Here is a 26,582-nt window from a genome sequence, read left to right on the forward strand (position 1 = left end):
ATCATTTACAACTAGGGCAATCAGTGAAAGCTTCATAACAGAGGAGGCATTTCAGCTATCTAGAATTTTCTCCCTCTTCATCTCTGCTTCCTGACTTCCTTCAAGTTCCAGCTAAAATCCTGCCTTCTCCAAGAATCCTTTCCTGATCTTCCTTAACTCTAGTGCCTTCTTTTTGTTGATTATTCCCAATTTATCCTGTATATATCTTGTTTTTACATAGTTGTTTGCATGTTGTATTCCCCATTTGACTGTAAAGTGCTTTAAAGCAGAGACTGTGTTATATTTCTTTGTATCCCCACAGCTTCACACAATGCTTGGCACATGGTAAGCACTTAATAAATGTGTATTGACTGGCTGACTTACTGATTAGACTTATATCTCAATACTTAGCTTCCTTATTCACACTTGTTTTGTATTAACAATGTATCCATTGATATATTCCTTTATTAATCTATCAATGACACTTTACTCCCTTACCTGCCTGAAAATCAAGATAATAATTGCCCTTTTCCAATGCTGTACCTCCTATTCTCCACAGTCTTTTAAATAGCACAGACAGTAGTTCAGCAATCACATCTGCCAGTTCTTGTCAGACCTGAGTAGTAGTTCATCTGGGTCAGATGACTTAAATTTATTAAGGGCAGCTAGGTAGTCTCTTATGTTTGCCTTACTTACCATGGGTATCAACCCCCTGTTAGTGTTCCTTTTTCTGTCATGTTTAGTGTAAAGGTCATTCTCCTTTGCAGCATGAAGAGAAACAAATAAAAGTTGTACAGTTGTACCTTCCCCGAGTTATCACTTATCATCCCATCCATCACAAGCAAAGGTCCTATCTTTTCTTTGATCCTTCTTTTCCTAAAAATATAGCTTTAAAAAAGCAAAAACTTTTGTAGTCCTTGGCTTCTCTAACCAGGTTAAGCTCTGTCTGAGCTTTATCATTGCTTATACTACTTTTAAAGGAACATAACATTTTTATGTTCATCTCATCTACTGCTATTCTCTGAGTATATGTGTATTGTTACTGTTGTTGTTGAGTTCATAGGGCATCCATATTGGTGTAATTGGATAATTGGATAAATCCCATTTTTCCTTCCCATTGGAACTTTTTGTATTTTCAGATTTCATTTTTGAATATTTTTCATAATCCTCCTCAGCTAACTTCCCTAAAAGCATTTTTCTCTATGGGATCCTATCTACCTTGCATTTGAACCTTTTGAAATCTGCTTTCCCCAAATTAGACTGCACTATTCAAATATTGGCCCTGCCTTTTAGTAATTACATGGAAGTCATTCCATCTCTCTAAGACTCAATTTACTCATCAGCAAATGGAAATAATGATACCTATACTATCTTACTCTTACTGTGATGCTCAAATGAGACATTGTATTTGATAACTGTGTAAGCTTTAATGTGCTATATTAACATAACCTGTCATTTGCCTAGCCTATACTTTCCTTCTTACCAACAAATCTTTTCATTTCCTTCCATTCCTCCAAGTTTTAACCCCTACTCATAGTTCCTGATTTCCATCCTTGGCCTTTAGTGACATTTAGTGTATAATATGTCCATTCCAATGTAACTCTATAATATATGCCATTCTTCCACTAATGTTCTTCCTTAATGTCTCCTCATAGTGGGAAAAAGACTCTGAATTCTACAAGGATAGATAGATAGATAGATAGATTTATACATTGATACATAGATAGATATAGATATTTGTATATGTATGCATTTATGTATATCTATATACTTGTATAGATATATATGTGTATATATATATGTATATATGTATATGTATAGATAAAGAGATAGATGAATATCAAGAGTGTACAAATTTGGGCAAGTTCCACTAAATTACTCCCATAGACTTCACGTATGGTCTCAATAACAGACTGTATGAATGTTGTAAAAGGACCAACACAACTAAGTTTTGAAAAGCTCATCACCAAAGCATTGATAGCTAGACCATGAAATGCTTAGCCAAACAACTGATATAAAGCATTTATTAAGTCTGGATGGCGGTTTCACCGACTTTGAGTGGAAGCAGTACTTCAGTAAAGTCATAAGTCTTCCAATTAATGAAGTATAGACTTATATGTGTGTGTGTGTGTGTGTATGTGTGTGTGTGTGTAGATATATATATATATAATGTACATATATATGTACATTTTATATATATACATATATATGTACATTTTATATGTGTGTGTGTGTGTGTGTGTGTATATATGTATATGTATATGTACATTAGAAGTTGAGATGAAATCTAAACACATCCTCAGGATAAATAGCCAAAGATCAAGTCAGGACACGGAGGAGTAGTGTCCTGTTTTAGAATTGTCTCTCCTAATGGAAAGGTAACTCCATGGAGACTAAAACATTTTCCTTTTGGGGGAGAGAGGCCATGTAGTAGGATAAACTTCACAACAAAGAGAGCAAACCTCATTTAGATTGTCATCTTCTTGTCATGCTGTCTTTATATCACTAGCACCTTGTACAATACCCCACTGGAGGCACTTAGATGTTTGGTTAATGAATTAATAAATAAACCATTCATTAAGTGAATGAATGAAGGAATGAATAAGGGAGACCCCACTCCTACTTAGATATTTTGGCACTGAACTCCCATCCCACATAGAAGAGCCAAAATACTTGCCTACTTTCTTTTTATTTGTTGCGACTACATGTAAAAAGTCAGGTGTTCATTTAACATTTTAAAAAGAGGTATCTGTGGCTTATCATTTCAGTTCTTATCCTTTTGTGGTATTGGTTGTTGAAGATTATCTGGTGGATTTAACCCATCATTAGATTGGTCACAAGATGATGATGTTTTTGATCAGAACAACTACTAGAAATCACCTGTGAATTTGTAGAAGGTTTGGCAGGTCCCTGAATTCTTTGCTTTTGGAGACATGCCCCTTCCTACCTTTACATCCTTCTTATACTTCACTATTTCCATATAACATACAATGGAGATAGAGTGGTTTACTTGCTATTCTTCTCACATAGTATTCCATCTCTTATTTCCTGACTTTGCACTGACTAACCCCATGCTTACAATGTTTTCCCTCCTCACCAATGCCTTCTGATTTTTCTGATCCTATTCCCACCTTCCACAAAAAGTCTTTCCCAATCCCTCCAGATGCTAGTGCCTTCTCTTTTGAGATTACCTTCCATCTTCACTTCTTGAGTCTATCTATTTTCATGTTTCTCTCCCTTTGGAATCTAAACTTGAAGAGGACAGGGACTATAGGTAGCTTTCTTTGTATGCTAGTGCTTAGTACAGTGCCTAGTACACAGTAGTACTTACTAAATATTATTGACTAAATAACTCTTTTTGTATATATCCATATCCATATCTATATCTATCTATCTATTACCTTCCTTAATAGAATTTAGCTTCCTTGAGGGCAGAACCTTTCATTTCTGTCTTTGTACTATCTTTAGCATCTAACACAGTGCCTAGCACAGAGGAGGCACTTAATAAATGTGGATCAATTGATTGTGTAGATGATCTCATATTCCTTCCACTTTAAAGTGTATGGCCTTTAATCCATAGGATTTTCAACTTCATCATCACAAGACTTTTTACCATCTTTATGATCTCTCATTAGGGGTCTCATAATGAGACCTTTGGTCAGACTTCTCTAACCCTTCTTCCAATCCAAATCCTGTAACTTTCATTTCCCCCAGTCCCTAGCACACCTTCCAAAGCTAGTCTCCATGCTCATTAGTCACCAATTTAGTGAACTTAGATAAACCAATTTACAGAAATATCTATTCTTTACATCCTCTCTCTGAAAACTGAAAATAATATAATTCACCTAATCTGTTTCACAAAGACCTTGTGAGAATCAATGAAATGGTGCTTACATTAGCATTTTGAGCTCTTAAGAGAAAACATGATGGCAAATTCTGCTTTCACATTGAGTAAAATATTCTTAAATTGACCTGCTGTATTGTTGTTCGAATCAAAGTGATTTATGTTTGTTTAAGTAAAAAATCAATCTCTTTTATTTTAGGGGTCACCATTTGGGAGCTAATGACCTTTGGTGGAAAGCCCTATGATGGAATCCCAACAAGAGAAATACCAGATTTATTAGAGAAAGGGGAACGCTTGCCTCAGCCTCCTATCTGCACCATTGATGTTTATATGGTCATGGTCAAATGTAAGGTTGCTTAATTTTCTTAACATGGGTTCAATCTTTTTTAGTCAAGAAATGCATTAAAAATTCTTGCAATGATTATTTAGAATAATCCTATGCAAACAAAATATATAAATGTTATATTTGAAGAGTATGGATTTATCCATAAGGATCTGATTTAGCACTTTTTTCCCCTTATTATTAATTAGCAGTGGTACCATACTTCCATGCTATAGAGGCAAAATGATATGATTTTTAACTATTTTCATTATTCTTATCATCTCCATGACAATCAAGTTGAATGTAATAAGAAAATACAATTAAACCTGATTACATGGATAATTTTTCATAAGAAAACAAAATCTGGCTCTGAATAAATGCCTTACATATTTGAGAAAAGAAACCTTGAACATGGTATTAAACAGGATGGTATTAAATGAAAATAAGCTTCACAGCTTTAGTAATGAAGAGGATTTAGGTGATTGACCCTTGTGAGAACAAAAAGGTTATGAATTGTTTACTTTTGTACAAATTGATAATTTGTTTACAACTGGACTTTCCATAGCTCTGCCCTGTTTCTGTCTTTCCTTGTCATCTCTCTCCTAAGTACACATTGTAAATGTGTTTTCAAAGCCTAGACTTCTAATTTAAATAGAATTAGGAAAGTCTCAGGTGTTTTTGACTTAATTTAAGTGAGATTAACATACAGCCATCTCTCCTGCATGATCTGGGTCTTTCCCCTTTTTGATTTATATGGAGCTCACAAAGAAGCAAACTGGTGAAGGTGAATAAGCATCTTATTAATAAGAGACTTTGGGCCTGGTTATGCCTAGATTTAAATTCATGACATGTGTGATACAGTCTGACAGGGAGGAAGAACTAAAGAATTTGTTTTCCAGTGCAGGTCAACATGCCCTTTACTACAAAGCATATTTCTATTTACTCAGCATTCAACTAGGGAGAAACTGATCCCCTGTTTTGAAGTTAACTGCCTCTAGTTCAACTAGTAAATGGAAGTTCCAGAAAATCTCAGTAATTCATCAGCTTTGAAATGACAATATTCAATTTTGGATATGCATATACCTGAAGCCATAAAGGCAGGATTGAAGAAAAAGTGACCCACTGAGAAATGAAGAAATAAGCATTACTGAATCAAATATTCCATTGTTCCATCAAAGACTAGGAAAGACTTGTAAGGGGGAAGAAGAAAACAAGAAAGGATGGCAGGAATTATAAATCACTTCCTTAACTAGGGTCATGGAAAAGATGCATTGGGACATGGTGGCAAAATGATGCTGGAGTAGGTGAAATTTTTGCCTAATACATACTCCTAGCTTTTCAGCTAAAGACTCCAAGTCACCACACACACACACACACACACACACAAAGTGTATTTGGGGGAGGGGTGGGAGGAAGAAAACCTTGATGCTTTTACCCTGGTCATCTCATCAGCCAAATAGAGCCTGGGGAGATAAAACCTACTTTATCTGAACTTCCAGATAAATAATAATATATACCTTGAAAATGGCTGATTTGATCTTTGGGCTCGAAAAGGCTAGCACTAAGATAAGCTAATGGCCCTTGCAGAACATAAAGTACTGATCACTTTGCATTTGCTTTTCCTGGTCTGGGACAAAAAGAAATACGTTTCTTGCACTTCTCACCCTTTCTACCGGCTTTAATGCTACAAAATTCTGCCTCTCCTCCTTCACTTCCTGAACTCAGTTACCAACTTCTTTGTATCTCTGTCCCATGAATGCAAAATTGCCCTAAAAATGAGGCATAAATTGAGATGCCATGTCATTCCACTGATTCCTAGCTTTACTCAGGGTTATATATTCCAGGAAGATTTAGACAAATTTTTCAGTAATGGGACAAAGGATGAAAAAAAATGGTCAGAGACAAGGTTACTTTTATCTTGTGTTATTTCAGAGTATATTAAGGTTAGCACAGGTCAAATAATGAGTTCAGATGGGTTATTTCACCCCAGTTGACACTTTTTTTCATGCAGGTAGCTCTTAGGTTTGTTTACTGGAAACATAAAAAGTGTTTACCCTTTAGCTGTCAGAGTCCCTGGGATGCTGAAATTTCCTTTTATTAGGAAATCATTTATCCATTGACTGCTTTCTTATCTCTCTTCTCTGTGCATTTCTAGGTTGGATGATTGATGCTGACAGCAGACCTAAATTCAAAGAACTGGCTGCTGAATTTTCCAGAATGGCTCGTGACCCTCAACGATACCTAGTCATTCAGGTGAGCAGATTTAAGAGAAGACCTTTTGGTTTGAATGCCAGAATACTTTTCTTTATGCAGTTACCTCAACAACACTCAAATTAAATATGAAATATGAAGAAAAGCTCCATCATATAAACATTCCCCTCCTGCCAGGATTTCATTCAGTTTTAACTAGAGAAATAGATGCTTATAGAAAAGAACTACTATACAGAGTGATTAGCATCACTTATAAAAATGATACCTTAATTTTTAACTACTTCTGGGACTGAACAACCAGATGATTATGATTTACCATATTCACAAATATTCTTTACCTTCAGCCAAACCTTCCAAGCTATCTCCCTATCTCTAAGCCATATACTGTCTATTTTACAAACTTCAGAAGCACAGAAAAGAGAGGCTTTTTTTTCTTTTCCTTGAAGGCAGTAACTCAGAATATTCAATATATTGAAGTATGATTTTCAGAAACAAAAAGATTTTCTTAGATTTCTAGCCCCCTTTGGTTTTCATGCTTCTTTCTTATCAAGGAGATAACTCAGATAAAGTAAAATGAAATGGAATTGTATGAAAAGGTAGAAAACAGCCTCAAATATGGCTTATTTATTAAATTCCAAAATGCTGATTAGGGAATTCTAAATCAGATGAATCATATTCATCTTTTTAAGGGGATGGAGCTTCTTTTTCCTCTTTTCACAACTATTATGAACATTTTAATATGTAATATTGATGATACTTTCAACTTGAATATTAGGTCAGTTAACTTAATAAGCAAATATGGCTGTTTCTCAGTAAGGCAACATGCCTCAGTAACAACAGGTCTTGGTAAGACTATATTTGGTTATTAAGTTGCATGGGATTGACAAAATAAGGGAGGGAAAGAAAAAGAGGGTAGTCTTAGAAATGTTCAAATTTTGTTCTAAGGTAGAATAAAGACAAAAAAGTTTCAAAAACTGGGATGCCAAATCAGAAGTTGCTACTTTTAAGTGAACATTCCCTAATGCCAGTCGTGTCAGAAAATTATTTTGTGACTTATTATATATGTTATAATGTTGAGAACATTTTGTAAATTGACATCCTAGAAGGTCTTTGAAGCATTTTCCTCTCAATTCTTCCAGTCACGGAGTCTATGCCAATTCTTTCTGCAAGCCTCCCCTGGTCTTCCAACCAAAAGTGATTTTCTTTTTACATGAATGTTCATAATACTTTTTCAGGAATGTCTTAATCACATTCTATCTGTAGAAGAATTCTTTATTTTTTTCTAACTTGTCTTAACTCCTCTATTTAAGGATAGTAATGGTGTTTAATTTTAACACTCTTTGCTCTCTATCCCCCAAGAACCTTTCACAATATCTTGAACACAATAGATACTTGAGGCATCTTTATTAAGTGAGTGAAGAAATTTTCTAATGAGCTATTATTTTACTGTATAGTTGTGAGCAAAAAGTCAGATGCTCAAAATGAAAGGAAATAATTAAAATGACATTTCTTTTTTTGCCACATGGGTGATACATTTAGGGTGATGATCGTATGAAGCTTCCTAGTCCAAATGATAGCAAGTTCTTCCAGAATCTTCTGGATGAGGAGGACCTGGAAGATATGATGGATGCTGAGGAATACTTAGTGCCTCAAGCCTTCAACATCCCACCACCTATCTATACTTCCAGAGCAAGAATTGACTCTAATAGGGTAAGAAACAATGACCAAGCAACAAAAATTTCTAAATGCACATAGTCATTTTTGGAAAGTGATGTAACATGACTGAATATAGCTGTGAATTTTCATCATGTAATCCAAGAAGTTATTAAAAGAATCAGCAAGAACTACAGATCAAAAGAAAAGAGGATAAAAGGTAAGAATGTGTTATATAGCCAGGTTCATAATTCTGGAGGATATATTCTTGTTTGGACTTGGAATTTTCTTCAGGATGTCAAAAGATCACATATAAAGTATAAATTTATATGAAAGAAAAATCTTAACTCTGAGGAAATGAGAACTAAGAAAAAGCAGGCTATTTATCCAAATATTAATCAAACTATTAGAATGCTGTGTGGCTAAACATACATTGAAAAAAAATCTTCCAAGAAAAGGCTATTTAAAAAAGAGAGATTATGATCTAGGCATGGTGGCACACACCTGTAATTCCTACTGTTGGAGACACTGAGGTTGTCAGATTTCTTGAGCTGAGGGTTTCTAAGCTGTGTTGATCAGATCAGATGTTGCCACTAGGTCCTTTAGTCATATGGTGAGCCTCCAGGAGTGGGTGTAGCCTTAATCAAGTTTCATAAGGAGGGGCAAACCAGCCACAGAGAGAAAAGAAACAGGTCAAAGCTTCCACTTTAGTCACTAGTGGCATTGGGCTTGTGAAGAGCTATTGTACTTCTAGCCTAGCAAGATAGGGAGATGTGGTCTCAAAAAAGGAAGAAGAATGGAGAGAGACAGAGACAGAGACACAGAGACAGAGAGATGGACAGACACAGAGAGAGATGGACAAAGAATAGACCAAAATACAGAAAGGTTAAGGAGACACAAAAGAGACTGTCAGTTTGTTCCGAAATCCTGGGGATGCAAGAAACATGGATTAGATGGAAAGATTTCTAATCAAGGTGTAGCTTAGGAACATTTGAGAATAAGCAGTTATGTGAACTTAAATAATCACAGTTTTTCAGAACTATTGAATTCCTCCCACAGTCTGCTTTCAAGTCAGGTTAAAAATTTTAATTGTTTCTCCCCATTGACTACTTTAATACCCACTATAAGTAGCCAACATTATATTAAATGTCCCATTATCAGGTGAATCTATAGATTGAACATAAACCTAATGTTTCCTGTTTTCAGTTGACTTTTCTCTTCCCTTATTCCCCAAAGGAAAGGATATACTGCATAATATGAAATTGTGTCACAAAGGCACTGTCACATTTTATTGGGTGTAACAGTTCTGTCCCTGTGACAAACAACTTCCCTTGTTCAGAAAGCAGAGGAGGCTTTTGACTCCCTTCTCATTCTCTCAGATAAAGTACTTTGTCTTCTTTCAGAATGGCAGAAAGTGCTTGTGTGGAATCTCTCAGAGAGAAGGCACCAGTTTCTTTGCCGTTGATGATCAGAGACCTGTCTTGCAAGTTTCAAATCATCCCACCTATATTTTTTTCCCCATTGTCTCCTTTTTTTCTTCCTACCTCTGCCCTCCTACCTCCCTATCACTAAGCTATGAAATACCAGTGGTAATTGCTAGTAGTTAAAAGAATGAAATGGAAGATAGAGACCAAGTACATTTTATTTTTTTCAGACTTCCAGACTGAATTTCTTCGACTTATTAAGTCCTAAAGAGATCAGGAAACACAGCATTTTAGCAGGAACCTTGAAGGCCCATTGCTACGATTCAAATCATCTTTGCCAAAGAACTAGAGGAACCAGTCATTACTGAAAACAATAGATCCCCTTTCTGTCACATTTAAGAGAAATTCAGGGGATTAATTGGAATAACAGTAACAAAGGGAGTAACAAAGGAAGGAAAAGAATTTAGTGGGGAGGAGGAGTCAGAGGGGTCATAGCCAAGTTTCTTCTCTGTGTATTTAGGAAATAGATGTTCCCTGGCAGCTGATGGGAATCATGCCCCTGATATTTGGAACATAAGTGGCAAATTAAATATTTTTATTGAAATAATGTCATTTTGAGAAAATAGTTTTCTAGCACCAGGACACTGAGTTCTCCTTAATTTTTTTTTTAGTTTCTTAGTTGTTATTGTTAAAAACACCTCTTAAATCCTCATTTTTCATTCTGTTTAACCCACCCTTGAATATATGCTACTTATAATGAAATTTTAGCTTAACTAAGTGGAAACAATGAGTCAAAGTGGGAATCACATAGGAAGACTTATTTGGGCTATATTCATCATTCCTTATTCTGATTACTTTTTCAACTGCTGATACTTTTAGATCCTGCTTTACTACTTTCAGAGATTTTGCTTAAATGTCTACCAGTTTATACCAACTTCTACTAATTCCCTTTAGTAAACATTCCTTATTCCAGTATTTCTCAGTGCTAGAATATTTTCCTTCTGCAAAGCTAAGTTACAGTCACTAAATAATCCTGCTCCCTCTTTTACGCATTTACTATAATCTAGCTTAGGTAGTGAGAGAGAATTACATATGTATCTTTTGATGGAGTGTTCTTATATTGTGAGCCCCAAATTTTATTTCCATTTTTCTTCTGTTTCCCTTCACCTTCATCCTACCATGTATCATTGCATACTATTGTCAAATGAATGAGACATTATCACTGATAGATGTGCTTATACAATTACTACTTTTTAAGGAGGTTACTTCCATTGACTACAGATTATGCTGCACTGAGAACTATTACTGTAAGTTACATTATCTTATGTGTACTATTCCAGTATTCTCTGTAGTGCTAATAGTAATATAAATAAAAGATTCAAAGGAAAGAGCCTACAAAATTAGTGTTCACAGTTATCTAATACTGATGATAGTACTGATTTTTCAAAAAAGTAAATGATGTTTCAGGTCAATTTTTACAAAAACCTAATACATAGTTCTTAAAGTTATCTCATTTGTTTAGAATGACTTTTGTAAATTATCCTGTTTAGCAAATATATTACTTTGTATGTTGTTCTCAAAATAGGACTCCTAAAATAATTGTGAGTACCCTCTCTATAGTTCATATGTTGGTTCATTTCAAGAAAACATATTTAAGTGACAGCTTCACACTTAGATTTACAGTGTGTATGTGCATCTCTCTCTCTACGTGTGTGACGTATATGTGTGTGTATGTAGAGAAAGAAAGAGAGAGAGAGAGAGAGAGAGAGAGAGAGAGAGTGTGTTCATATTCCTTTTGCTAAATCAGTCTTGGCCTTTTCCCTTTGAGTGACCTGGATTTATGTTTGTTTTGTATAATGAATGTTAATAGTAAATGCACTCATAATGAATGAGAATATAAAATAAATTGATATGGCTTAAGGCACTTTGCTCCAATGATATTGAAATTTTAATTTAATGTTAACACTTCAATATTGTTTTATAGAGCAAGACACAATTTCAGTTGTTTCAGGATCTTTGCATCATTTGTGAAATGAGTAGTTTGAAAGAACATATGCTCCACTGCATTCAAACACTTGTCAACTAGCTCTCAATTATCTGAGCTAATGGGGGTCAGAGGGATATAGATAATGGATAGCCATGTGTTAAGGGAAGACAGATTTAAAACATATTATATATATATATATATATATTATATATATACACATATATATGCATGTGCATGTATGTATACATGTGTGTATACACGTGTATATGTGCATGTACACATACATATTGTATATGTTTGTATATATGTTTAGGTGTACATACATACATACATATTCTCAAACCTGCCCATGTCTGCATACTCAGATAGGTTAAGAAAGAGCATAGCAGATTTATTTGAGTTTTCTACCACCTCTCATATCCACATTGATTTCTCTTGATGATCCCACTAATGGAGAGGTGAATGAGTAGTGAAGTGACTAGTCAACAAGCCTTTATTAGGTGCTTATTCTGTGCCAGACTCTGTACTAATTGCTATGGATATTAAAAAAAAAAAAGACAAAAACTGTCCCTGCCTTCAAGGAGCTCATATTCTAGTGGTTGAGGCAACATGTAAATAACTATTTATACACGAGATCTATACAGCATCACTGAAAGGTAATCTTAGAGTGAAGGTACTAGCTGGGGATGAGAGGTTGGAGGGTAGCAGGGTCTCCTACAAAAAGTGAGATTTGATTGAGACTTGAAGGAAACAAGGGGATCCAGGAAGTGGAGGTGGAGAGAATTCCAAGCATGGGGGATAGGCAGTAAAAGGGCACGGAGTCAGGAGATGGTATGTCTTATCTAAGGAAAAGCAAGTAGGCCAGTTTAGCTGGATTGTGGTGTTGTTTTTGTTGTTCAGCCATTCCAGTTGTGTCTGATTCTTCTTGATCCCATTTGGGGTTTTTTTGGTAAAGCTTCTGGAGTGGTTTGCCATTTTCTTCTGCAGCTCATTTTACAGATGAGGGACCAAGGCAAACAGGGTTAAATGACTTGATTAGGGTCACACAGCTCGTAAGTGTCTGTGGCTGGATTTGAACTCGTGAAGATGAGTTTTCCTGATTCCAAGTCCAGAGCTCTATTCACTGTACCACTTAGCTAGATTATAGAGTAAATGAAAGAGAATGAAGAATAAGACTAGAAACGTGGGAAGGTTGTGAAGGCCTTTAAAGTCCAAACAAAGGACTTTCTATTTGATACTAGAGGCAACAGGGACCCACAGAAATTTACTGAGTAGTGGAGATAACATACTGAGATTTACACTTTAGCCAATCACCATGGCAGGTGAGTAGAGGATGAATTAAATGGGGCAAAGACTTGGAGAGGGAATGAGATCAAGGAGAAGTCTATCGTGTTTGGTCATGAAGTCAGGGCAGCTAGATGGTGCAGTGGATAGAGTGCCAGATCCGGAGTCAGGAAGACTCATCTTCATGAGTTCAAATCCAGCCTCAGATATTTATTAGCTCTGTGATCCTAGGCAAACTCTGTTTGTCTCATCTGTAAAACGAGCTGGAGAAGAAAATGGCAAATCACTCCAGTATCTTTGCCAAGAAAACCTCAAGTGGTATCACAAAGAGTCAGACATGACTGAAATGACTGGACAGTAACAGTCATGAAGTCATAAGAGTCTCTAGCAGGGTGGTGCCTCTGTAAGTGTAGGGAAAGGAAAATATGCACGAGATGTTTTGCAGCTGTCAAATATAAGGCCTGATAACAGCAGTGAATGTAGAAGAGAAGCTGAGGATAATGTCAAGATTATTGGCCTGGGTGACTGGGAAGGTGGTGGTACCTTCAACAACAAATTGAAAGATAATGATTTCTCTTTTGGACATGTCAAGAATGAGATGTCTATATGGCATCCAATTCAAGAAGTACACTGGTAATATGAGACTAAAATTCAAGAGAGAGTAAACTGCATATGTTGAGCTGAGAATCATTTTTTTTTTGTTTGTTTTTTTAGGCAATTGGGGTTAAGTGACTTGCCCAGGGTCACACAGCTAGTAAGTGTCAAGTGTTTTGGTCTGAGGCCAGATTTGAACTCAGGTCCTCCTGACTTCAGGGCCGGTGCTCTACCCACTGCGCCACCTAGCTGCCCCGACAATCATTTTCAAAGACATGATAAGTGAACTCATAGAAGCTGATGAGATAGATAACCAAGTAAAATAGTATAGAGGGAGAAAAGAGGAAGGCCTAAGACAGATCCTTGTTGGAGACTAACAGCTAGTGGATATGAACTGGAGCATGATACAGCAAAGGAAAATGAAGACTGTCAGATGGAGGAGAACCAGGAGAGAGAGAAGAAAGGAGAGACTATCCAGGAGAAAAGGGTGATCCATAGCATCAAGGGCAGCAATGTGGTTTGGTTTGGTTTTGCTTTTCTTTCTATCTCCAGTACTTATCATAGTGCCGGCCATGTAGCAGGAGCTTAATAAATGCTTGTCACCTGGACTTTAAGGTTCTTTCTAGTTTTCAAGATCTGATCAGATTACATTATATATAATGATTTTACATCATTACTTAAGTTAAGTTGGTTAATTTTAATTTACAAGGAAAAGAAAGATAAATAGTAATCCTATTATCCCAATATTCTTTGTCTGTGGGGTGGAATAGCACTCAGCTCAGTGACTGGGACAGAGTAGGAGCTTGATAACATTTATTGATTGACTGACTGACCAAAATATGAGAGAGTGCATTGATTTAGGAGTCATGGGGTCTGGGTTCTAGTCCCAGCTCTGATACTAACTGGCTGCAATTTTTGATAAATTCCATTTCCTCGCTTGGCCTAGGTATCCCTCATTTATAAAGAGGGGACTAGGTGATCTTTTAAGATCATTGCAGCTCTAAAATTCTGTGATGCTCTACTGGCTCTCAGGAGCAGCAATTCTCTTTGTATGCACATTTATTATGTATTTTTTTCTTCTAAAGGTAACGTCCTCTTTGGATGGTATTAAATAAATCTCTAGCCCCACTACAAATTGCTTATGTTCATCACTGACATTTCTTTGTATGGGAATCGAACATGAAAGAGAAGACATAGAAAACTAAAAACACAAATTGAGGAAGCATCTCATGGCTAAATGAAATGGTAGGATTTTGTGATGACATAACAACGTTACTCTAGTTGCAATTTACTAAGAATCGATATCAATTCTTACATAGACTGCAGCTTGATGATAAATGACCATGGTGCTCAGGATATTGGTCTTACATTTCATCCAAAATATGTCATATCTTGCTGCATGATATCCTTGGCATTCCAATTGGGGTTTTTCACTACCAATCCAGAAGAGAGTTCTCACTGAATTACTTCACAATACCTCTATGCACTTAGATATCCTGCAGAGTATATACCTAAAAACTATTTTTTTCAAGCTTGACTTTGACAATTTGTTGTAATCAGAGTTTAAATAGATATGACCTTAGGCTAAGGATAAATAACATTTTTATTGACACTTTAAAGTTTAGTGTTTGGAATAAATTCCTTGAGCTGCAAATTTAAGGGCATTAAAAATTATTCTCTTTAGAAAGAGTATGGTTTCCCATTGAATTACTGAATTTTGGTCAATGATTCTACCTCCCAGTAACCTGGGGTTTACCCATAGGCCATCTTAGTCATTTTTGACACTTACTGTTTTATTTTATTTTATTTTCATTGTAATTTCATTGATAGAATGAGCATTTTATATACAAGGTATATGTCTTTTTTTTCATAATTCTTCTGGTTTCCACACTTCTTTCTCCATCCTCTTTGCTACCACTTAAATTAAGACCCAGTGTCTCATGTCTATATTACTGCAATAGTCCCAGTCTTTAGTAGCTTCGCCTAATCCATCTGACATGTTCTGCTGGACTGATCCTTTTTACAATACCGATTTCATTTCACTGATTAGTTCATAAATCAAGCACTATTTTCTGAGCATAGAAACATGGATAGGTTTGGACTTGACATTTCAGTGATAGGGGAAAACTCCAAGTGAAGAAGCTTCTTCTTCTCATGCTGCTTAGCATCTCCTCTACTCCCTGAATCTTAGAGGGTTGCTTAAAACACTGAGAGGATGATAAAACACTGGCCTACAGTCCACTGCTACCATGTGTCAGAAGCACGCTTGAACCCAAATCTTCCTAGCTTCATGGCCAAATCTCTATCATCTGATCTATACTAGTCCCATATACTCCTCTGAGCACACTGCCCTTTTTTCCAACTCTGGATCTTTGTTTATGTTCTTTCCGTCTCTACCTCCTCACCAAATTTTATCCAATCTTTGAGATCTCACTTAAAGACCCAAGACTTATTCCAATTCAAGTTGTCATCCCCTTTCTCTGAATTCCTTTATTGTTTACTGTCAATATCACTTAGTTTTGGAGTAGATGTGTGCTTTCATTGGTATAGGAAACTCCTTCTCCTATGCAGAATTAGACATAGCCCCAGTAACCTGAACCACAGAAAGGTGAAATGCCTTCCTTAAGGGTTGAAAAGCCAGTAGGTGTCCCAAACAAATCTTAAAACCCATAGCTTTCTGACTATATTCACTCTGCCAAGCTGCCTCTCATACTATATGAACCCTATATTAAGAATCAGATACACAACACTATAATTTCTTTCTCTTGACTCTTTCCAAATCTTCTTAATTTATTGAACAAAAATGTTGATTTTTCCACGCACTGAAGGTAACACATAGATTATGGGATCATAGTAGATCTAGAAGATTGTATTTGAGAAGTCCAGTACTATAGTGGCTAGTCCTTTGAGATCTTCAGTTCCTTTCTCCCTGTCCTTGTCATCTCCTCAAACTGTTTTGGATCCTCTTCTGTTCTTTTTGTTCCTTCATGGATTTTGGTAAACTCACATAATATCCTTTTAACAATAATAACAATAGCTAACATTTCTACAGTGCTTTAAGTTTTGCAAAGCGTTTTACAAATACTATCTCATTTTATCTTTACAACAACTCTGAAAGGTAAGTTCTACTATTATCCTCATTTTACAGAAGAATAAACTGAGGCACAGAAATGCTAACTGATGCACTCAGGGTCACACAGCTAGTATGTGTCTGAAGATTTTTTACTCAGGTCTCCCAGACTTGAGGTTCTGAAATATATTTGTCGTGGCACCTAGCTGCTTCGTTTATAGGAGCATCTACCCTCATAGGGTATATAAGGCTGTTGTCATCAAAACTTCCTAGCATAAATGATCCAAACTCTTATAGAATCTGGATCATTTATGCTAGGAAGTTTCATTGTGGTTTCAGATGATGAGTCACTTCAGTATATTCTCCACTGTTCTTTACCCCTTAGACATTAAATTGACCATAATCCCCAATACTATCCTAGGTTGATTTTTTTTTCTCAACTCAGTTATTATCAGTTCCTGGAACCCTGACCTTTAACAAAGAAATACTATCTTTCCTTATGTATCATGGACTTTTCTTTCTTTATATGATCACAATGCCAAATTGCATTTGTTCAGTCGTCCAAATTATTGGTAGTTACAGAGTCATCAAATGTGTTCCTTAGGTCTTAATATTGATCTTCCTTGATTTCCCATGCCTTAGAATTTTTATCCACTCAATAGTTCTTTTTATGTCCTACAGAATACCAAATTAGCTTCTTGTGCAATACTTTCTCCATTATTGGTTTCTAGAGACTCCAGATATGTTTTATTGGCAGCGGTATCTGTCACTGTAATTACATCTCTCTCTTTCTCTTTCTCTATTTTCCCCCTCCTCTCTTATTCCATCACTGTTCTCCCTCTATTACCCTCAACTTAGTAAAAGTCTTCAACCCTTTTAATTGGGAATTTTAGGATACTGAAAGCTACTAAAGGTAATGATGAATTATCGCTTATATCAACTCAGGGTCCTCTGAGTCTAATCTATAGAGATTTCAAATTAGGTTGAATTATTTTTCTGTTCCTTTTCATAATTTTGGGGTCCCTAAATTAACCTTTGTCTACTTACTTAAAAAGCTTGTAATTTGGACCTGAGGTAACAGCTCTAATTTCATAATTATGTAGTAGAGTTGTGACTGCCTAAATGTGATTTTTCTATCTAGTTTTCTTTTGCAAACAATGAAGTCATTTTTTTCCTTCTTTCTAAATACTCTCCTTTTTTCTCCTACCTACAACCTATAAATACTACCCAGTCCTATGAAAGCAAACTCTAAATTTAAATCCAAACACACACACAAATAAATGCATATTTGTATAGTGAAGGAGTATGTCATAGTGCATAGAAAGCTGACCAAGAAGACTGAGGTTCAAATACTGCTTCTGACACATATTGCTGAAGTGACCCTTGAACCTCTTTACTGTCTTGATCAGCTCTCTCAGACTGTAAGCTACAGAGAAAGTGTTGGCCTGAATTGATGAACAGAGTTTATCCTGGGAGTTCCCTATCTCAGTGAAATCTCAGGTCCAGTTCCTATTCGTTTCCATATCCATACTTGTGTAAATAATGCAAACATTCTTGGGAAGTGGAGAAATAAGGATGACTTCCTGAGATAAGCTATTGCCAAAAAATAAATAGCAAAGTGAGGAAGAACTTCAGCCAGCCAGGTTGAGAAAAGTAATCAATACAAGAGAACCTAATTAGCATTGTCTCAGTAAAGCACTACCTCTCCTCTGTCTTCAGCATAGGTACACTCCACCTCCACCCCTTACATAACTGAAACTTAGCATCACCAATTCTATGTTCATTTTAATCAGATTTCGTTCACATAAAAATGGCGAGGAATGAGACTTGCCCAGAGTTATACTTCCCCAGAAAAAGGCCTATATATATGCATGATCCATATGAATGCACATGCTATTTAAATGCCATTGCAGCATTCACCAGCGAAACAAACATTCTTTTGAAGGATTCCCTAAATGGACGAATACTTGTTTACTCTATAAGATTTTTTTTTTTTTGCTCCTCCTTTGTTGTTGTTTTTTAAATTATTCATGAAGATCCTTGCTTTGATTTTAGGGCTAAAGGGATTTAAGGTCAATTGACTTAAAACAGCTTCTTCCATGGGTGGAGGCTGACTGCAGTAAGAAGCAAGAAGCCTACTCCTTCATCTCTTTTGCCTCTTCTGTTTATGCTGCTGAAAGAGTGACTGTAATCAAGAGTTAATGGCTTAAGAGGAGCAAATGGAATTGAAGTAGCCAAAAGAGAAGAGGAAGGAGATAGAGAGGCAGTGTGGAAAATAGGTGCATTTTTACATAGACTAGATTCTGAGCTGCAAAATCAGAGGCTCTGCCCAGAACTAACTAGCAAAATTGTTATGACTCTTCTTGACTACCCTTCCACAAAGGGCTATAGAAGTGCAGGAAAGGGTAGGGGTAGCAAAAGGAATTAAATTCTCCCCTGATAAATAGATAATATTAACAATATGCCTAATGGCTTTTCAGACTAGCTTCTGAAATGGGAACTCTTAGGGAGCTCTGATTTCTTTGTTCTGCAAAATATTGGGACATTTAAGATAGAAAATCTCCTTCCCTTGACTCCTCCGACAAATTCTTGCCTACAAAGCACCTTTTTGATAAACATTCCTATCCTGCCCAATCTCTCATCTCAGATTTTTCAGCAAGTACCATAGTCATATAATCGGTAATTTTCCCATGGTCTGAGCCACCCACAGCATTTCTTCTCATAATAATTTAGCCAGAGAACACTTTGGGCCTTGAAATAATACGATGTGAGAGCTGAAGGAAACAAGTCTGATGTTTTCCTGTTGCAGTTGAGGAAGCTGAAAGAAAGTGACCCGTAAGCTCCTTGAAGGCAGGAATTGAGTTTTGTCTTTCTTTGTATCCCTAGCACTTAACACAATGCCCCTGCACCTAGCAAATGCTTCTTGGTCAAGTGTGGTGGTTAAAACCTATAAGCCTAGCTACTATAGATAGGGAGCCTTGGGTTCAAAAGTTCTGAGCTTCAGTAGGTCTAAAGTCTATGGGGGTGCCACACTAAGTCCACCACTAATATGGTAAGCCACCTGGAGGAGAGGGTTACCAGGGTGTCCAAAGAGTGGCAAAATAACCCAAGTTGGAAAATTGGAGCAAGGCAAAGCTTCCTTACCCAACATTATTGGAATTGGCTCATGAGTGGCTGCTGCATTTTCAGCCTGAGTGACATAAGGAGACGTGGCCTTAAAAAAAAAATACTTCTTGAATTGACCTGTCTTGGCTGAGTTTTGAACCTGTCTCCCAACTCTTAAATTCTTTTTTTTCTGTTATACCATATGCTTTCTTACTATATGGGGTGCCTTTTTGTGTTGTCGTAATGTTTAAATGCTGGTGCAGAGCGTCTAAAAGTACAAAACAAACCCAAGACAAAGAATGTACATAAGTGCATCTCTGTGTGAAGCTCCATACTAGGCACTGAAGAAACAAAAATAACAAAATAAGTATGTTTATGATGAGTAATTTCATATAGTCATTTTTTTTTAGAGATTGTATGATTATTGACACTCGAGGTTTTCCTCATACCATGTGGAACACTAGCATTCTGTGGGAAAATAGAGCTCTGAAGTAATTGCTAGCTACTTATTGCCTGTGGGACTGGGAGCCCTGAATGCCACCACTAGACCTGGAGCTCAGGAAGAAGTATTTTCTGTCACCTTCTCTGCTATCTTACTACATTTGGTAAAATTCTGGCTCTGCAAATAAATATAAAAATAAGGTAATTGCTTTGGGAGAGGGACTTGTTTGATCTATAACAATTCTTTCTTTGGCCGCTTCACATTGCCACTCAAGTTGAACAATACATATTCTGGGACACTATTCAGATCCAGGAAGCCTTGCTCAAAAAATCTTTAGCACACATTAGTAATAGGACAACACGGAGACAATGCTCTCTGGAGAGATGCAGTCTTACTTGACTTACGGCAAGCCTAGCATTAAAGATCATTTCCATGATCTCAGTAAATTTATTTTACACATGGGCAATTGTCACATAGTGTAGAATGACTTTGTGAGCATTATAGAGATTGGGTACTCCTCCTCCCTCTTACTACTTGTTAAATAGCACTAATGAAGGAAATCAGAGGTATTAAAAGCAACAATGAGAAGGGAGGTAAATCACAGATGAGATTTAGATTTAGAATGCTAATGATTGTTTTATCCAAATCATTTGGATGGTTATTTTTTAGTGTTATTGCCACAAGACTCCCAGATCTGCTGTAAATCATTGGAAAAAAAATCTCATCATGAAGTCTATTCTTTACTGTAAGAAACCTAGAGAGCACAATTATGGGTTTCTTTACCCTTTATGTAATAGAATTGGGAGATTATCATCAACTTTCTATTCAAATTTTAGGAGGATTTTAAAAAAAAAATCCATCTTTGTCTGCCACAGCTCCCTGTTCAGACCAGCATGCTATGATGATTGCTCCTGTAAAGGCTTGAGAGAGATGTGCTCTATTTCATTCTCAATAAGGGTTGATGGCATTTTGAGAGGCTCAGAATATCCTTTGATTACTGTATGAAACAGAAAGGAGAAGATGGTTAGGGTTGGTGGGGGGTGGGCTGGCTCATCAACTTGCCTTTGTGCTTTTCCTGCAGTTGAACATATCCTAATCATCAGCATCTTGTGTTTTTAGTCCTGTTCCCCCTCCCACCTGCCCAAATGGAGTCCCCACTTTCAAGTTCAGAATTCTGACTTAACATTAGTGTACCCAGAAAAGCTAATTCTGATTAGAGTTTTCAACCAAAAATTATCAATTAATAGTTGAAGGATCAGTATATCAGTCTACTTAAGTAGGGCCAGGAACAATTTAACTAGTGATAAATCCCCATGACTGTTGGGAGATACCATGTGCTGTGGTCATTCCTCTTAGCTGGTGTGCTTTTTGCATGGTGATGAAAAAGCAGGTGATAAGTCAGACACAGGGCAAGAAATTGGAAATTTAATTTGCAGGTCCATTGAGTTTACCTCTCCCAGGTAGCATGTGTAGAAATTTAGAAACAGTAAGTTCTATTTTCTTTTATTCAATAAAAACTCATTTCGAGTTCTTCCGTATAGAGAAATTTGAAATTGGACCAACTTCTAATTCAATTGTATTCTTATTCAGAACTTTTAAGTGGAAGTTTTCAAGAAACACTGGAGTCTTGTCAGAATATATAGAAATGACAAAACCAAAGGATATATTTATGTTTGTGTAGTTTGAATATGTTCATGATCATAATGGGCTTACAGGTAAAGCATAGTAGAAAGAGCATTGGACTTGAAATCAGAGGACTTGAAATGTCAGCTCTGTCATTTACTATGTGACTTTGGGCAGATCACTTGAACTCTCAGGGGCTCAGTCTCCTTGTCTATAAAACAAAGAGGCTGGATTACATGACTTCTGATATTCCTTCCATGTACAAATCTTCAATTCTCTGAGGGTAAAAGTTCATGACGTTGTTTTGGCCAATTAGTCGTTAGTTTAGGTCCAAAAGACACCGTGATAAAAATCAGCTTCTATAAATAATCCTTGAGCTAAGAATGTAACAGTAGAACATTTTTATATTATATTTTAGCTTCAGAAACTATATTGCATACTGAATAATATTGGTTTTGTTCTTTAGTATTTTTTCTAGTTACTCTGAGTTTGGCTGTTTTGTCCCTTACTGAAGGCTGGTAAATAACCAGTTTCTCTGGGAAAATAACAATTTAAGTATTGAATTCATCAATTTAAGGTTCCTAAACTTATATTGATCCATTTTTTTCCCCTCCAAGAGGGAAAGTAAATTAGAAAACTCTAACATTTTTTAAAATTTATGTGCTAGGAGGCTTTTCGTACATGTCAAAAAGTTAGAGGGAGGAAAAAAAGGCATTTTCAAACCAAATGATTTGTAACTTCCCCGACTACATGAGTGACATTCAATATGCTCATATACAGCATCAAAGAACAGTGAACTCCTAACATTTCCTCCACTATATTAATATTACCTGTAATTGCTCTCAACTGAGCTTTCAATTTCCTACCAACTGCATTTCTTCATTCATCTCACTGCAATACTGCCAGGCTTTTGAAAGAGAATATAAGAGACCAGTTACAGAAAAAATCAAAGTAACCACCTCCTTATGTATGGCATGGATAGGGTGACACAGGGTCGTTCATCAATTCTTGAAATACCAGGACAAAGGGGCACCTTTTCAAACTTGAGCAAAGTAAGTTTGGGATAAATTAAAGGAAGTATGGCTTTATTGAAAAGGGAATATTGATACTGAACTCAAAATTATTGGGACAAATTTGTGAAAGTCATACATCTAAGAGAAGGTGGTATGTGCGTGTATATATTATATATATATATATACACACACACACACACACACACATACATATATGTATATATATACATATATACAGTGTGTATACATACATATACACACATATATTTAAAGCAGGAATACTTAACTATGTATGTGTTCTGGTGAAGTCTGTGAACATTTCAGAACAATATTTGTTGGCTACATCCAGAATTGAAGGAAACGCTAATTTTCACTTAAAGGTTAGAGAAAAAAAGTGTGTGTGTGTGTGTGTGTGTGTGTGTGTGTGTGTGTGTGTGTGTTTTCCCCATCCAAGTTCATTAACCCCCTGAAATCTATCCCCAGGTTAATGGAACTTCCATGGTATCTCTACTGGGGGTCTATACTGAAAACAGAACACTAAGGGGGGTGCATGAATCTGAGACAATATAATAATAATTCTTATGCTTACTATGTACTAGGCATATGCTAGACACCAAGAATACAAAAAAAACTTTCCCTCAAAGAGCTTACATTCTGCTGGGGAAGACAACATGCAAACCACCAGGTACCTACCAGATATCTATAAAGGATTGCTGAAAGGTATTTGGCAAGGCAGACCATAAGCAGCTGGGGGAGGAGGGAGATGGTTAGTGAAAGTCTCCTGCAGAAGGCAGGATTTGAACTGATTCTAGAAAGAAGTTAGGAAAATTAGGAGGCAGAGGTGAGGAGGCGGAGCATTGTAGGCATGGAAGTTAGTTTGCAAAGGCAAAGAGATGGAGTGTCCTGTTCAGGGATCTGTAAGAAGGCCAATGTATCTGTACTGTAGATGACTCTTTACCATAATAAAATGTGAGAAGAGAGGAAAGAACTTTAGATTTGAAAAAGAAGACTTCATATTTGATTCTCATGGTAATTGGGATTCACTGGATTTCAATGAGCAGTGGGTGGGGTTAGATGGTCAAACCTATGCTTTAGAAAAATTACCTTGGCAGCTGAGTAGATGACAGATTGGAGTGGAGAGAGAATTGATGTAGGAAGCCCAGATGGAAGATTATAGGTAAAGTGATGTTTGAAAATATATTAGGGCTGTGGCTGTATGGGTGGAAAGAAGGGGATGTATATGAAAGATGATATGAAGGTAGAAGCAATAGTATTTACTACCAACAGATTAAATATGAAGGGTAAAAGTAAGGAGGAGAGGATGACACTGAGGTGATTATAAGAATGGTAGTTTTCTTGTCAGTAATAAGCAAATTGGGAAGAGAGAAGTGTTTGTAGGAAAAGACCATAAATTTTCTTTCAAACATGTTTGGCATGCATGCTTAAAGGACATTCAATTCAAGATGCCCAAGGAGCAGTTGAAGATGAATATCTGTAGCTCAGGAGTGACTCTAGGACAGGATATAGAGATATCTCTCCATAGAGATGATAATTGAATCCACAGATGTTGATGAGATCAGCAAGTGAGAATATAGAGAAGAGAAAGGCTCAGGCAAGAGTCTTTGGGGACATGCATGATAGGAGTCCTGGTTTATGTGGAGAGACTGAGATCTGTAGGAAACATTATGTAAGAACCAAGAGAGATCAATAGCAGGAAAACAGAGAGGGGAGAGTATCAAGTTGATGCAGGTGACATATGGAAATATCATTGCTAATCAATTCTCTGATTTTAGAGAGGATTAATGGTGAACATTTGAGTACATGATTAAGGTAACATTATCCTGGTAAATATAGCATATTGTTTTTTCATTGGTAATTAAATATTTTAATGGGCTTAATAGGTTTTAATTCCCTACTTTGCTATTTTGAGGGATCTGCCATTTCTTTTGGGTGAGTATTTCCTCTCTCAACACTGATTAAACTACTTTTCAAACTTCATCATGTGTGACTCTTGTCCATAGTTTACCATTAATTCTCCAAAGCAGCTCTACCCGGTATGTCATAATAGTAACTATTTGGGGGCATAAATCAGACATTATCTTTATAATGGACAGTGGTGGGTAAGAGTTTTCAAAATATAAGGCATGAAAGAAATATAGGGCAAATATAGTACCATCATTTTTACTCTGAGATATACTGATATAGTAGAAGGGTATCCCTGGAGTGAGATGGACCTAGGCTCAAATTTCACCATCAACCCACATACTAACTTTTCAATAGTAAGTAAGTCACTTAACCTTTCAGTGATCTAAGCAACTCAGACTAGAATTTAAAGGCAAATTGTAGCTGCTTCAGGAAATTTCCCACCGGGATGGACCTGTCTTCTGTTTTCTCCCCTCCTTCAATAGCATTGTGCTTTTCTGTAATTCAGATACTTTCTTTCCAGGACCTATCACTCCTAAAAATGTTGTGATTTTTTTAAATCCATAAAATGCTTCATGCCTCTATTCTTTAAAACTGTGACACACAGGCAAAGTATTAAAATACTTTTCACTTCACAGAATAAGACTGGATGGCTTAAATATCTCCTACATAACTCTATGGCCTCTCAATGTGTCAACCTTTACCTGGGAAAACTACCAGTTGTAGGGAGAGAGAAATCCAGCCTGCACACATGCTTAGCATGAGGCCTTCAAATGACAATGTCTGGACACAGATTCCAATGGCATATCTCATTAGTTGACTCTATCTTGGTGCTTTTAAGTGTTTGGTGGGAGTGCTTCAAGAAAACAAACCCAATATGTTCGCTTTTGGGTGTATGAATCTTCAGATATATTATTTCACCAAATTCCCAACTGGCATCACCTTAAGAATACAAGAATAGTATGGATATTTTTTCATCTAATCATCCCTTCTGCTTTTAGCTCATTCGCCTAATTAGGCCCAGTTAGCCTAGAGTCTGATCATTAGACATTTAACATGTCAGCTATACAACATAGAAGAATACCAATGTGTTCATCCTTTGAGTTGTTTCAACACTAATAGGAAATGATTTTTTTTAATCTTCAAAAGGATTGTTATTTGAAAAAGAGAAAGGCCTTTAAACTAGAATATTAGATATGCAACTGTACCATCAAATGAACCTCATAGATTAATTTCTCCTCATTGTATTTTTAGAAATGGCACTAATAAGTCTGAAGAGTTAGCTTCTGTAGAATGATAATAATAATAATACCCAAAGAATATTCATCCCAAATTTGCATAACATCTGGCTACTACCCATCATTAAATATACATCTAGATAAATGCTATTTATACTATTATATGGGAAACCCTGGGGATTGTATATTTTCTCATGGTCCTATCATTTAATACATATTGGAAAATTGCTATTTGCACCAATATATACTGGAAGCATGTTTACTGGATATTCTAACTTGACATGAAGTCACAGCATCATATAACCTCCTCTTTTTTTTATTTGACATCTTCAATCTTCAGTTCTTAGTCTTTGAGATAGAGACTAGACCTATGATTTTATTGATATAGAAAATCCCAAATAAGGAACTCGTTCTACCAAGGCAGGTCAGTACCTTCTCTGTAATTTACAGCCGTCTAGGGTAGTGGTATCAAACTCAAATAGAAGGGGGCAACACTAAATTACACATAAAAATCCTTAGGGGTCTCATACTCAATTAGAAAACGATATTTGCATAATATATGTTTTATGTGCGCAGCTAGATGGCACGGTGGATAGAGTGCTAGACGTGGAGTCAGGAAGACTCTTGCTGAAGTCAAATCCTATCTCAGACAGCTGTGTGACCCTGGGCAAGTCACTTTACCCTCTTTGCCTCAAGCTCCTCATCCCTAAAATGAGCTGTAGAAGGAAATGACAAACCACTCCAGTATCTTTGCCAAGAAAACCTCAAATGGGGTTATGAAGAATGGGACACAACTGAATACTAACAAATGTTTTATTGTATTTTTACTTGTTTTGTTGAATATTTTTAAATTACATTTTAATCTGGTTC

The 26,582-nt window shown here is 36.3% G+C and overlaps 1 protein-coding gene across 1 annotated transcript in view; it reads left to right on the top strand.

Moving 5' to 3' along the window:
• The window catches only part of ERBB4 (erb-b2 receptor tyrosine kinase 4), an 833,670-nt gene that overhangs the window by 781,493 nt on the left and 25,595 nt on the right, over positions 1-26,582 (top strand). The window contains exons 22-24 of the mRNA XM_027873426.1: positions 4,023-4,169; positions 6,301-6,398; positions 7,896-8,066. Of these exons, the coding sequence (XP_027729227.1) occupies positions 4,023-4,169; positions 6,301-6,398; positions 7,896-8,066 (416 nt within the window). The remainder of the gene's footprint in view (positions 1-4,022; positions 4,170-6,300; positions 6,399-7,895; positions 8,067-26,582) is intronic.

Source organism: Vombatus ursinus, unplaced genomic scaffold (genome assembly GCF_900497805.2).
Source record: "Vombatus ursinus unplaced genomic scaffold, bare-nosed wombat genome assembly UNPS02014802.1, whole genome shotgun sequence".
In the NCBI taxonomy this organism is placed as follows: Eukaryota; Metazoa; Chordata; class Mammalia; order Diprotodontia; family Vombatidae; genus Vombatus; species Vombatus ursinus.